The 14,621-nt window shown below is 43.1% G+C and overlaps 1 protein-coding gene across 3 annotated transcripts in view; it reads right to left on the reverse strand.

The window, feature by feature from the left end:
• LOC118507395 overlaps positions 1–9,446 on the reverse strand; it is a 49,637-nt gene extending 40,191 nt beyond the window's left edge. Inside the window, exons 1-2 of one of the 3 annotated variants that reach the window (XM_036045900.1) lie at positions 9,346–9,446; positions 1,875–2,445 (exon numbers count right to left, since the gene is read on the reverse strand). In XM_036045900.1, coding sequence (XP_035901793.1) covers positions 1,875–1,982 — 108 coding nt within the window. In that variant the 5' untranslated portion in view covers positions 1,983–2,445; positions 9,346–9,446. Of the gene's footprint in view, positions 1–1,874; positions 2,446–9,280 lie in introns of all 3 variants that reach the window. The other 2 variants (XM_036045892.1, XM_036045883.1) reach the window with 2 other exon arrangements.
• Between the last annotated feature and the right edge of the window lie 5,175 nt (positions 9,447–14,621).

Here is a 14,621-nt window from a genome sequence, read left to right on the forward strand (position 1 = left end):
GTGGTAGTTACGGGCTGTAATAAAATTGGTGCATGCCGCATTTTTATGCTTTCTGCGTTATCCTTCATTTCCTTCGGTAACGTGACAAACGCACTTCGGTGCGCATTTTTCTCCCCAGTGCAGGAGGCACTGAAGGAAATGTCTCTTTTCTCTAGCAGCCTTGAAAGTCGGCAATAATCGGCCTCATAAACGGACGTTGACGTTTAGGTTCGGGACATGTGCAGCAAGCAATCCAGAGCTCCATCAGCTAGCTGCTAGTAAAAGGCTATTAAAAAGATCTATTTTAGAACTTATTCTTTCACTCCGAAAGTTTTCGGTGGTTAGCATTTTAAACATTAACGACCACCGCAACCACGACTCTGAATCATTCGTTCGCACGCGGTTAATACCCTCCGACAAACACACCGCACGCTGGCATCGGTTAATTTAAATTTTATGGAACCATTTACCAATCGCGCCGCATTGCAATGCTACTTAAGGATGCACAACACGCATCCCCAGACAGAAGCTACCAACTCGGGCGCTGCTCTGTTCTGGTCGTGAAAACTCGAGAAACTCGTGAAGGATCGTTTAAGCGGGCGTTAAACGAGGGTAACCAGCACAGGCCACCCTTTTCCAAGAACAATGCATATTACAAATACACAGCAGTAATGGTAAATTAAAATTAGGTGTGAGCGCGTCATCATCTCACGATTGAATTTAAGTTGGCTTTTATTGCTTTTCCGTGCAGTGCAGGTTATGCAGGATCAACACGCGCCTTCTCTTGGAACGCAAACGTGTTCTCTAATTCTAGATCTATTTTAAATTATGATTAACAGCGGTTTCTTTTATTTAGCTTAGAAATAAACTAAGGAACGAATATCCAAACGTAATTGATTTTAGAACACGAGAAGGAAACAAAGCTTTCCCTATGCGCACGAGCAAATAGCGCTAATAGCAATGGAGAAGGTTCCCATAACTGTCATAAAGAAAGTGCCACCAGTAATTAATGCCCTATCCAGCAGCAGCCATTCCTATCAGAACCCTTAAGCATTCGTCACGAAAAGCTCTTCTTTATACCTCTAAGTAGTGCTCTTGTTTGCACTTTCATGGAGTTAAGTTTACAACGAAGGAAACGAATGATTATCAATAAAATAAATTCTTTTTCGCTTCTCCTCCCCCTACATGATTTATTTAAAATACATCGCGTTTGTACGTTATAACTCTTTGTATCGTTCGATGTATGAATCAGTATACTACATTTGCTACCGTGTAATGGCACAGTGCGCGATCCGAAACGCCATCACCCAACCGACCGGATATGTATGCAATTTAGTGGCGATTGCTCGATGCGTGTACAACGGACGTTGGTGCTATACCCGCACAGCATGACGACCATGGCCAATTCGTGTGTTTCGATAGAAGAAAACCGGACGAGAATTGAACAAGAATAGCAAAACAAAGGCAAACAAACAATTTTTGCAAATGCGCACCAAACCCCTCGCTGCTGCAACACACACACACATCCGTCTTCATCATTTCCTCCTCTCACCCCTTCCCTCCCCCTTTTACGCTCATAACAAAAGGGCATCAAAACCGTTCTGATAATCATCGGGAATCAGCACCGCCAGAAAGCGACAGTCACCGACCGCGCTGAGGGTTCGTCACTTGTGCGGCCGTTGAAGTCTTTCGTGTTTTAAAGCGCGATTAAAATAGTTGTCTCGTGCGTTTTGAGTAGCAAACCCTTCTTTCTTTTCGAAATTCATATTTCACTTTATTCTTCCTTCCCCCACCCCCCCTCGCCCTCGTTTCCTTTCGTACTTTTTTTTAAATATTTTTTATTAATTTTAAAATGTTATCCCTTTTTTCGCTCCCAACGGTTTTTCGGTACCTACCTTACGCTTGTATCGCAGAATGGCTTCCTGTTCCAGCTTCAGGACGGTCGTACCGGGCGGGCAAGGCACGACGAACCGTGTCTCCCCGAAGCACACCGTCACCTTCATGTGTGCGTACGCGGCGGGCCCCCGCGTCGACCCTCTTTGCGAGCCGAGCCCCGGTGGTTACTGACTGTGCTCGGTGGTGACGATGACAGGTGTGTGTGTGTGTGCGCTTTCCACAACACCACCTTCCTTTGCACACTTGCTGTGCTCGCTTTGTCCGTTTATTCCTTTTTTTCCCCTTTTGTACACCACTGCGAACACTGCCTGGTGCCGGAGTGTAGGAGACAGCGGTGAAGCAGGCGGAGATGTGCTGGTTGATTGTGTTCTGCTTCTTCTTCTTCTTCTTCTTCTTCCGCCGGCTTTGTTGTTCTGCGCTATCCTTTTCAACAACGGCGCACGCACAGGATCATCATTTTACGTACACTACCGTAGCAAAAGCAAGCACAGCATCGAACACGAGACTTTACACACGCGCACAACAGAGCACACGGGAACATGCATTTAGAAACTATTCACATTGTACATTCTATGGCACACAATAAATTAAATGAACCACAAAAAAAACAAAATAAATCTTTTAAGCACTGTTTCGTATTTTAATAATTTTGTTTTAATATTTTTTTAATTCTTTTAATTAACTCGAATCAGATCATTTAAAACCCCCTTTTCAATATTAAACCTACACTTCAAAACCATGTAGCCAATCTATGTAAAAAAGTTAGATTAGGTCGGGAAGTGGAAATTAAAACGACTCATCCCTCACTTCGTATCACTTGCTTTGTTCTGTCTCTGTTGCAGCTTCCTAAACGCACCGACTTGCATCCAGAAGTGCATCCGCATTTCCAACCAACGTTTCCCAGCGCTTTACTTGCCACCCCCAAGAAAGGAAAATGCAAACAAACAAACAGAAAAAAATGCCGCCTGCCCTTTATCTTTCAATTTTCACTTTCTAGTCTGCTTTTATAATAACTCATCCACAAGGAAAAGGGTGAGTTTTTTCTTCTTCTACATTTTCCACCGCCCCCCCTCAGGGAGGTTTTTAACCCTTTTTTTTGCTTCTTCTCTTTCCCATAGTGAAGTGGCAATGTGTAGCCAATTTAGAGAAAGATTTACGCAAATCGTTGTTGTATTGCATATGTATCGGGCCTTTTAACGCCGTTCGTGTGCATAGAGCTGCTCGAAAGGTTAGCAAAAGGTCGGCTGTCGCTCACACACATTCCATTAGATTTTCCACCACCCAACCCCACCCACCAAGAAAAAAGAAAAGGATTTTTCTTTCGGGCTGCTTTCGTTCCCTTTTTCTAAACACGGTGGAACGTTTTTGTTTGGCTTCGCAACGTGTTATTCCGTTGCCAAGGGAAACGACGACGACAACGACAGTAGGCTACCACCACGTTCTATTTCTAGGTCGTACATACTGACACAAACACCACGAGCAATCGTGGTTAATCGTGGTAGAAAGGGCAAGAATCAATAATCTGCTGCAGCTGAAACGACGATGTACACTAAAACCTCGGAATGGCGGAAGGTTTGGTAGTTTCGATTTGGATTTTTTTTTCTTAAGGTAAAATTTGCACAAAACACAGTCCAGGTTAATATATAACACATGCCCCGGGGGTAAGGTTGTTTGATTGTGAAGTCACAGCGGAACACGCGGTTCAGGGTTGATGGTGTTAGTGGATGTCCGCACCGCACGGTTTCGGAGGACCGATACCGTACATTAGACACCGTTGATGGAAGAAATCGATGAGTGCTTGTTGATTGTAGAATAAGATGTAACGTTTTTTCTTCACCTACACATACTAAGACCTACACAGACACACTTACAGTTTATTTAAATTACATTAAAATATCGTTAAAATATGAACACTTTGCTATTCCGTTCGCCGGTCAGTGAATATGGACATCGAAACAACACCCCCGAGAACACAGAGGGGAAAAACAAACGCAGTCAAACAGAACGAAAATCCCTTCAAAAAGGAAGAGCCGGGACCCTTTTGGTGCACACCTTGCGCTTGCCTGCGTGGACAACCGAATCAACCTTTTTGGGATGCTTGATTTGAGATCGTTAGGCAGGGGAGTAAAAAAGATCGTTGGAACCAGTGGGCGTCAATTGCTGTGAGCGTGTGGTGTTACACCTACAGAGAGGGCAGTCTCGTTTGGAATTGTTACTTTCTTCTTTTGACTTCAAAAACCTTCAGAATGCTTCGTCTCCAGTTATTGTCATCGTTGACTTGATTTTACCAGTCCAGATGGGATACCACAAGAAGCCAGTCCGGATGGATCTCAAGATATCTTAATCCTAGATATTGGAATCCTAGAGTTGTTGGTCTTTAAAATTCAGACATCTTTAACTCGGTTTTTCTGCAGCATGATAGTCAGTCCTTTTGAGCAGGAGCCAGTCCGGATGTGATATCATCAAAGAAAATTAAAGAATTTATCTGTATTTTCCCCTGCATTTTCCTTTGGGTATAAAATCTCGGGAGTTCTTGACCTACCATATTTGACATTTGACATCTGAGACGTAGTCCGTCTAACGTAAACAAATCCCGAAAGAATATCTCAAGACACCCTTATGCTTAGATTTCTTCATAAATAAAATCAGCTTCTCTTTATTTTCTTCTTTTCTGTTGGGTCTGAAACCTCGAGAGTTATTGTTCTGAAATTTCTGACTTCTTTATCTTGATTTTCCCGTAGCCTCGTGCGTCGTGCGTAGGAGAAGCCACTTCGGGATGGTTGATTGGTCAGTTAGCTTACAGAAACTTTAGATTTCATTCGTCCCTTACAAGCCATTGTAGCCGCAGGAAGGGGTTTTCTTGAGCTTACGCCTGAATTGCTATAAAGCGAACCCAAGTTTTCTTCCAAATGCACCCAAAACTTCCAGAGATCTTAGCGCGCCATTTAGATGAATAGTGAATCGTACGGCTCAAAATGAATTTGTCTAAAAGAACCAAACTCAATATTGCCGATTGCCAACCCCTGGAACACAACGATCCTGTACGCCGTCGTGTGCATATGTTTCCTTCCCTGGGCTTAAATTGTTTCTGGGAGCGGTTACCAGCAAACCGACCCTTCCTTGATTACATGCTCTGATGAAGCGACGCCAGCAGCAGCAGCAGCTTTTCCATTTTGTTTGCTCGATGCACAATGAAAAAGACACAACGGAACGCCACACACAACAAGAACACCTGCATTACCTTTCACCTTTTTTTTTTTTGTTTAATCGAAGGGACTCACGCCGAAGGTGTGGGTTCGGACTAGAGAGGACCCAACAAAAAAGGCCCCTAAAAGAAGAATAATAACAATAAAAAAGCGTTACCACCGAAAAACGGAAAATCTCATCCGAAAACACCAACGATCGTTTCGTTTTAAACTATGTCGGTGGCACCGCATCACTAATTGGAATCAGGTTAGAGATCCTCCATTCTGGAGCCTAACGAATTCTTCAAGAATGAAGAGAGAGACAGTGTGTGTGTGTGTCTGTGTCTAAGCGGACAGGAATACCTAAGGAGCCCTTTTTATCTAGATTTTTTTTTTTGGGCGAGCCTAGGATGAATGTGGAGATTATAATTGAGCGAAGGAGCGCCATCTTGCTTCATCAAGAGGCGCGACTGTTCGCTGGATGACGAATTGCCGTTTGCGACAGGATGTTGTAAAGTACCGGAAATACAGAACCTGATCTTTTCCCCCCAAAAAAAACCGTCCTCCGTTCGTGAAGATTTCATCGTTTTGATTACATTGTGTAGACAGCACACACCGCCATTTTCCAATTCTTTGTCATCTTTTTTGTAGAGAGGATTGACAGTTGGATTTAAATATTTAAACATGAACCTTTTTTTGCCTAACGTGCTCGGTAGCTCTCAGTACAAGGTATGTTAGCCTAACATTCTTCTTCTCGCTTAGGGAATATCTCTTCTTTGCTGGAAACTGCTGATCTGGTCACATATTTTACTGCAAGCCATTGAGAATGCGCCAATGCTGAGAGGTTCCCCTGCAACATAGGATCCGCAGCACCAAAACCAAACACGGTGAGCGCGCGCGGTATATATCGGCATACGCATATATGGACATCAAGAGAGACGCAGTCCGTACGCGATCTTGTAGGAACGACGAAAAAAAACCAACCAACGGCCATACGCGCTCAGTCCGCGATGACATTTCCGGTCAGACACACGCGGGTAATAAGGGTGGTGCGGTGTAGGGCTAGCCTTCTGCGGGTACTCCCGGAATTTCCCACACGGGAGCAGGACGGCCGAGTGGCGTTTACCGGGGGGGGGGTTTGGGAAGACCGGGCAATAACATCACTCAGGAAGGGAGGCAAGAGAGCGTATTATGTTTCGCAATCGCTGCTTTTTTGTTCGAACCACATCACACACCCCGACTGGCTTACGGATGACAGCATGGTTTCAGCACCGGGTTGCAGTTTAGAGCGCCTGAAGTGGCTTTAATTTTGCTGATATTTTGTAACAGGATCTCTTCTAAGCTTCCCAGTCCTGGTGGGTGGTTAACTACTACGCTAGATTTTCTTGATGTGTGGGACGATTCGGTGACTATATGTGAAAAGGTATCGAACAGAACTTAGCAGGAACGATAGCAAATCACAACCTGGACTGTATCTCCCGGTGCAGGACTGACTGTTCTTCTGCGAGTTACTGAGGTCTATGATGAATTCAGCTAGAAAACAGACATGTGCCAGCCAACTAAAATACCAAGCCAAGACATTTAAACTCGTCTCGGGTAGCATTTGGGAACAGAGGGATCCAATTTTTGTCAGATTGGTCGATAAACGTGGTGGTCTTCATGTTTCAAACAATAAGCGCCTTTCATATCAGTTTAAGCGACCTACGTCTTATTATGATTATACCGCTTGTCGCACTTTATGTTAGTCATGGAGATACTTGTTTTCTTACCTCTTATACATATCAGATGTGCTTAAATTTAATCAGTTCTTCTACTTCTTTTCTTCCTGTTTGGCACTACAACCTCGAATGGTCTCGACCTGCCATTTCTGGCGTGCTTTAACTTGTTTTTACCCGTAGCTAAATAGTCAGTCCTGTGTACTGGTTGATGGTCTGGATGGGATTTTGAAGGTCTGCGCTGCTATTGCCTCTGCCACGGCCTAATGTTGGTTCCATTAAACGTCAAACCACCTAGCACAAAAAAGCTTGTTTAAGGGCCATCATACAGCCCTTTGATAGGGATCAGGGTTTCTTCATGAAGGGCTGATTATGATATTAGGATTGCGAGACCGGTCGATTTGACGGATCGGATCCGGATGAATCACAGCTTGTGTTCATGCAATAATTTTCCCATCATAATAATTTTGACTGTTTCATAAGTAAAAAAAAAATCAATGTTGTATTAATATCTCTAGGAAACCTGTCAGACTGTTTTTTTTATTTTTTATTGCATAATTGACAAATGATTCAAATGACGTTACCTTTTTGTGCTATAGCACATCGGACTTACGTCATCAGTATCTTTTTATTGCACCTTTTATTGCAACCTCCTACCCTGATTATCCACCCCCCCCCCCCCCCCCCCCCTGGGGGCCAAACAACCGTGTAAAGGCAGCTTCATTCCAGAACAACGAGAAGCAGCTAGCACCATACAACGCCCGTTTGTGGAAGCTCGCTGCTCACCAGCAAACACCAAAACGGGAGAGTGCGAGCGAGCGAGCGAGCATGTTAGAAAAAGCTTCATTCCAACGGCCAAAGGACGATCGCCGTGCGTGCGTGTGCGTGTGTGGGAAGGAGCTGCATCGTGTGCCGTCTCGCTCTCGCCCTGCAGGTGCGTCTGGTCCGGGGGAGGCAGCACACAATTACCTCATCCGACGGTCGCGATAGAATAGCAGCCAAACTAGATGCCACACTATTGCTGTTGGTGCGTGTGTGTGTGTGTGTGTTGGTGTGCGCGCAAGGACATCGCACACACACGCACGCAAGCTCTATTTCCTCTTTCGCGCATCTGTTGAGCTGTGCATCACCACCGCAAACGCATCACCGTTTGCGCACCTTTCAAGTGAAAATGCTTCCGGACCAGCTTACGCACACACAGAGAGCAATCGCCGCATGATGGCTAATAAGGTGACCATGATGATGGTACCAGGTAAACGACAGCTAACGGCACGTTAGACCTATGAGCGCTAGAACGGGAAGAAATGAGCGCGATTAACGCACGCACACACACACACTGTGCCGCATCGCAAGAAAACAAAATAACGCGTTCTTTCTATTGTTTCGGCCTTTGCTCTTCACGAATCGAAAAATTCGTACACAACAGGATCGTGGAAACAAAATTTGCACACGATGCGTGTGTGTGTGTGTGTGGATAGAGACAACCTCCTTTTTTCCTTTGTGTGTGCCTCCGCCGTTCAAGCCACACTCATCCACTCACACACCGGGCGAGGTAGGTACACACACACGGCGGGTGAACGCGTGGAAAAAAGGCTTCATATTGAAGTGTGCGGTGATGAATCACATTTCACGGATCATTTTTGGATCAGCTTTTAAAACACACACAGGCACATTTTAGTGTATTATGCTGCTTTAAAAAACTGGAAGCAAAAGAAGAAAACAACAGGGACCTCCCATCTCTCTGTGTGGTGGTGATGGAGCACGACACCAAAAAAAAATTACAGCGAACAAAAAGCGCCTTTATTGGGCTCGCATACAGAACACATCACGGGCAGCTTTACCTGACCGAGTAAAAGAGAGCGATCAACGTGTGGAGAACGCTCGTCCGCGCGCGTGTGAGTGAAGAGTACAGCGAGCGACACTGGCGCGTCCGTTTTGTACAACAACGCAAGTAAAGCCTTCTGCGCCCGTTTTTTTTTTTTTAACTTTGATTGCGATGCGTATGGTAAACGGATTCCAATTTTGCTTAATTCCTTTAAGCAAATTTCTTTTCCTTTTTGCTTAATTTCAAATATCCACAAACCCGGCTTCCCTGTCCACCAGAAGGATATGGGAAGAAAGAGAGAACGAAATGAAGGAATTCTTCCACAGTGTGTTCTCGGAAAAGCTCGGCGAACTTCAGTTACAGGAATCCTCGAACCACAATACTGCAAACAATTTTTAGGATTTTCCCTTGTGTTTTCTTTAAATTTTCCACCGTTTACAAACACTCGCACATTGAACTGAACGCCAGAAACGACATACAGCAAACAAAAAAAAAATCACACAACACCGCAACAAACACCGACAAGAAACGACGAAATGTCCGTAATTGTACTGCTTCGCGAAACCGATCGCTACGCACAGCGCGAACTGCACACCACAGTTTTTATCATTTTCACAATTTTCTGTTAACATTTTTGTCGTCATTATTATTTTGTATCGCCTTCCTGCATCGCTTCATACCTTAACGATTCCTAGTACACGGTGCTCTAGGCTAACACACTCTCGCACGGCACACACACACTCACTTACACTACTCGTTGCTTCTTTTCGGTAAAGCTTTTTACGCGACGTTTACCGGCATTACCGCTCCGTTCCGTTGCTCGCACGCTTCTGAATCGCGATGTTCGTTCGCGACACCATGCACGGGCCGACCACCGCCATTCGTGCGCAATTTGTGCGCTGGTATGGGTGCGTACGGGAGAGCGTGTGTTCATCCGTCGTGCGCACCCGTGCGAATGAACACTTACGAGCCGTTGCGCACAGTGGTAGCAGTAAATTATGGTGTCTCAGGATCTCAATCGTTATTTTTTAAATAACGTAAATTTAATGCTGTTTTCGATTTATTGCTTTTTTGGATAGTAAAAAAAGACAAACCACACAAATGAGGCTTTTAAATGAATGCGATATTTTCTACAGTCGTGATTCACTATCTTGTTGGTAGTGGGGTATTATCAATGTGTTGATTTGAATATTTTTTTTTTTTCAAATTTTAAAATAAGGGCCATGAGATCAGAAACTATATTTACCATTGCGTACGATGAAAGGAAAAATATAGAAAGTATGTTGAAAGGAAAGAATCATAATTTGACATCGAAACGCATTAGTCAACAAAAATAGTATGTTTAAGTTGAAATTCAGAATAAATTAATTGTAAAAAAATGCAACGTTTACCAAACAAAAAAAATAGAAAATTTAACTTAAATTCATTCTTGTAACACCTTTTTTTAAATACCAAGGTTTAAGGTTTTTTAGTATAAAGAGAATTTTTTTGGCTAAATGACCTCGTAGGATGTGTTCCCTCGAGGTTGTAGAGCCATGGAAGAAGAAAAAGGCTTATTGATAACACGTATCGAATAGTCTGTCGTTGCTATGGGGAAATCCGGATGGGATTCGAAACACGATTCTGTCGTGTCCGACCGACTGTCCGAATTCCGACACAGCTACCGTTTAAGTTTTAAACTATCATATCGATCGTAAATCGCAATACGAATCTATTTAGGTAATACGTATTATTTCAAATAGCCAAATTATCTTAAGCAGCAAATTTTAGCACGCTAAACATCGCTGATCTAATACGTCTTTTGCAGTAGATAAGCAGCGTCATAGTTCGTCGTACTTTCAACCGGGCTTAAAGCAGCTTTTTTACATCGAGCTGTTAAAGAAAGTTTTTAAGTGCTATTCATATTCATGCAAAGTATCTGTTTCGGGATTTCATTCTGCTGATCATCTTCCGAACAATAGAACTGTCGGGTATATCGATCGGAGTATCGATTCTCTCGCAGTCATCTTCGTTCTCAAATACTTCACACGTAACTTTAACACGCTTTCTATAACATTTTCCCGATTTTTATACACTCTTAATATACATTTTCTCACAATGCTTTTTCTGACGACACTTAATGGCAGATAGCAATGTTCTGTTGACATAATCTTGCAAACAAACAACTTGAAGGGTCATCTTTCACTCTTAAATGGGCATAAAGTTCCATAAAGTACCGCTTGCTTCTTTACAAACCCCATAGTTCGTATGAAGACCATGCATGGTTTATAAATAAGCCTCATAGTTTTATCGAGTTCCAAGAGCAAGACGAAAAGCTTCATAGTTCCATCAAGTTTCACGGTCTTTTTTTTTTTCGGCGGTGGTTTGTTTTCACTTTAAGCAGCATAATAGATTTTTTTGGCTATTTGAGATGGATCTATTCAATTATAAAAAATTTAAAGCAACCACAAACCTTTAAAATATTGTAGTTCCAAGCTTATTTTTCTCACAAGACTAAGTATCAAATTTCAGCCCAAAATCGCAAAAGGATTCGAAAGGCCACTTCAAATTTTCTTGATAATACAATCCTTCAGGATTGTCCATACAGCTTAAGGTAAGAAAGCCAGAATAAAGCCTTGATTATCAAGCTGTGGGTTATTTATTATCTAGTTGTGACCAGTAGAGAGCCAAAACAGAAGGTAAGTGAGCAGGGAAATTTATTTTTGTTTGTTTTTTATTCATTAAGAATGGCCTGGCAGTATTGCTGATTATTAAAATGTCAATTTAGCCATACGGACAGGCCATCCTTCACGAATAAAAAAAAGTTAACTTCAGCAGAAATACAGAAAAACGATTGCTCATCATTCAAAGTCGTTAAAAGCCGTATTGACGGCTGTCCTCCATCTTGGAAGAGCCGTGATAGATGGATGAAAAAAAATGATGTTTGTGTGCTTCAGAGGGCTTAGTAAAACACGTTCACTAACCTGTAGGTATATAAAGGAAGAACATTTATTTTAATCCTGTGCCAGAAATAACCCATGACAATTTTATGATAAATAACAACTTAGGAATAATCTGTTTTAATTTCGCATGAAATTTATCAAATTTGATCTATTCAAGAAAATTCTACAAGCCTGCCGTTCCGGCGTAATTTCGAACGGCGCCTGAATGTAGCCTATTATTTGTATGAAACAAACTCAACACATGCATACATTTAGGCGCAAATATAAAATTTAAATCCAACTGAATTTAAATACAACGGCTTTACCTTGCATCAAAGAAGCGAATTAAATCTGTTGATAAAAAAGGAAATTAACTAATTAAGCAAATTTGTCAACACTTTTTTGGCAGCCACACACACACAAAATATCATAAAATCACAAAATTAAGAGTGTTTTACTGTTCTTTATTGGTTATTCGTGAATTCTTTCGTTTTTTGTTGTTGTATCAAGCATTTTTTGTCCTTGTCTTCTTTCGTCTATCGGTGCATCGTTGCCGCTCTTCGTTTTGTTTTACAAGCCGTGTGTAGAGAATTTACTGGATGTGATATCGTGATTGTAGAGCGATAGATGTAACACGTCTGGTTTCTTTGCGAGTGTGAATTCAAATGTCCTTTATTCTTATGCATTAATTAGAGTTCATTTACAAATTCATCATGGTTCATTTCTACCCTATAAACATTTTCGTAATTCGAACATTCCGGCCACCAAGAATGAAATTCTTTAGAGTAATTAATAAACAAACGTGTTCGAATTATTATTCAGGTGAGGTAGTAGGTAACAATGCTAGTCGTGCTGTCGGTCGCACGATGTACTTGTCAGGTGCCGTTCGTAAAGTGACGACACGGATGACGTCGTCCTTGCCGGGATGGAGTTTAACAATGCGCCCCTTTGGCCACTCGGTGGGATGAGCATTATCTTCTCGTATAAGAACTAACTGATTTTCTTTAAGCTCAACTACTGACCTGCTACCGAACGACGATCGTGCTTGTAATTGTTGTGTATATTCCCTTTGCCATCGTTGCCAAATAGATCGTACATAGCGTTGCACTAACTGATACTCGTTTAAACGATTAGACGCAATGTTAGTGTGATCAATATCGGGAACAGATTGCATGTTACCTCCGATGAGGAAATGGCCTGGTGTGAGCACTTCAAGATCACACGGATCTTCTGACATTGGAACTAAGGGTCGCGAGTTTAAACAGGATTCGATCTGTGTTAACAATGTAAGCATATTTTCGTAGGTTATACTTGTTGTCCCTATGGTTCGCAGTAAATGATGTTTTGCTGACTTGACCGCTGCTTCCCAGAGCCCGCCGAAGTGGGGAGCTCGCGGTGGTATGAAACGCCATATCATGCCGTTCTCCGCACACCAATTGAAGATGGATTTACGATCTTCCTCATTCTGCTTCAGCATTTTGTAGATACGATGTAGTTCATTTGCTGCTCCTTTAAACGTTGTAGCGTTATCTGAGTGCAGCTCCTTCACCATTCCTCTGCGTGCTACGAAGCGACGAAGTGCTGATAGAAATGCGGTTGTTGTCAAATCGCTCACCAATTCAATATGTACAGCTCTGGTTGAGAAACAGACGAAAATTGCAATATACGCCTTGCTTGGACCGCGATTCCGAACATTTGATTTGATGAATAATGGCCCACAGTAGTCAACGCCGCAAACGGAGAATGCTCTGGTTGGGGTCACTCTTGACTCCGGTAGATCTGCAACACTTTGTTGGATTAATGTTGGTTTGGCCTTGAAGCATTGAAGACAGCGATGGTAGATTGATTTCACTAGACTTCTTCCTCCTATCACCCAAAATCGTTGTCGGAGCGTTGCTAGCAAAAGTTGCGGTCCGGCATGTAATAACCGGAGGTGATATGCTGTTGCTAAGAGAACTGCCATAGGATGGGTGGCAGTTAACACGATGGGATGTTTAACCGAATGCGATGCTGTCATGTTGCCCAGCCGGCCACCAACCCGAAGCACTCCTGTTTCGTCCAAATATGGTCTCAGCCACTTCAGTCTTGATGCTCGGGATACTTGTCTTCCTGTTGTTAAGGCGTGGATTTCGTCGTCGAACGTATCTTGTTGGGCGAGTTTACATAGGGCGATTTCGGCTTGATGAAGATCTTCAGTTGTGATGGTTGCTTCGACGATATCTGTATCAGCTACATCTCGTTTGTTTTCGGCACGACACCCCTTTGCATGTTGTGAAGAATATGCCTTGGTTCTCAGGCACCGCACGTATTTGAATATGTATGCTACCACACGGCGAAGTTTGTGGTAACTTGAATACCTAGCGAAGAGTGTGTTGGAGAAGGCTCGTGCGATAGAGGTGCAAGTGATGGGTTGAGCAGCCTTCCGCTCTTCATCTGCCAATTCACCTTCATCTTTAGACGGAATAAACGTTGGCCAATTGCTTTCATTTTGTGCCAACCAATGTGGCCCGTTCCACCACCGGTGTCGATTGATCAGATCCTCAGCTTTTACACCACGTGAGATATCGTCTGCAGGATTGTCCCTTCCAGGGACGTGCTTCCAGCTCATACCGTCGGTGTCCCGTTGAATCTGTGCAACACGATTAGCCACGAACGGTTTCCAGCGACTCGGCAGTGATTGCAACCAGTATAGTACCGTGGTGGAATCAGTCCAGAAATACACCTTGATGTTGAATCTCGTTGCGTTGATGATCTTCTTGTAGAGTTGTGTGGCTAACCTTGCGGCACAAAGTTCCAATCTTGCTATTGAATGCGTATTTGTCAACGATACGACTTTAGATTTTGCCGTTATTAGTTGTACTGAAACATACTCCTTCGTTTCTGCACGAATGTACCCGCACGTTCCATAAGCTGACTGTGATGCGTCTGCAAACATGTGTAGTTGAACGCTACGTGCTTGCACCAGTGAGACGAATCGAGGTACTCGGACCTCTCGCAATCGGAATATTCCTTGATGGTATTGATTCCACTCCTCCTGAAGCTGTGGTGGCAGCTTGCTATCCCAATCTAACGCCGTTCCGTTCCTCTTCAGAGTCCATAG

This window comes from Anopheles stephensi, chromosome X (assembly GCF_013141755.1).
Source record: "Anopheles stephensi strain Indian chromosome X, UCI_ANSTEP_V1.0, whole genome shotgun sequence".
Taxonomy (NCBI): Eukaryota; Metazoa; Arthropoda; class Insecta; order Diptera; family Culicidae; genus Anopheles; species Anopheles stephensi.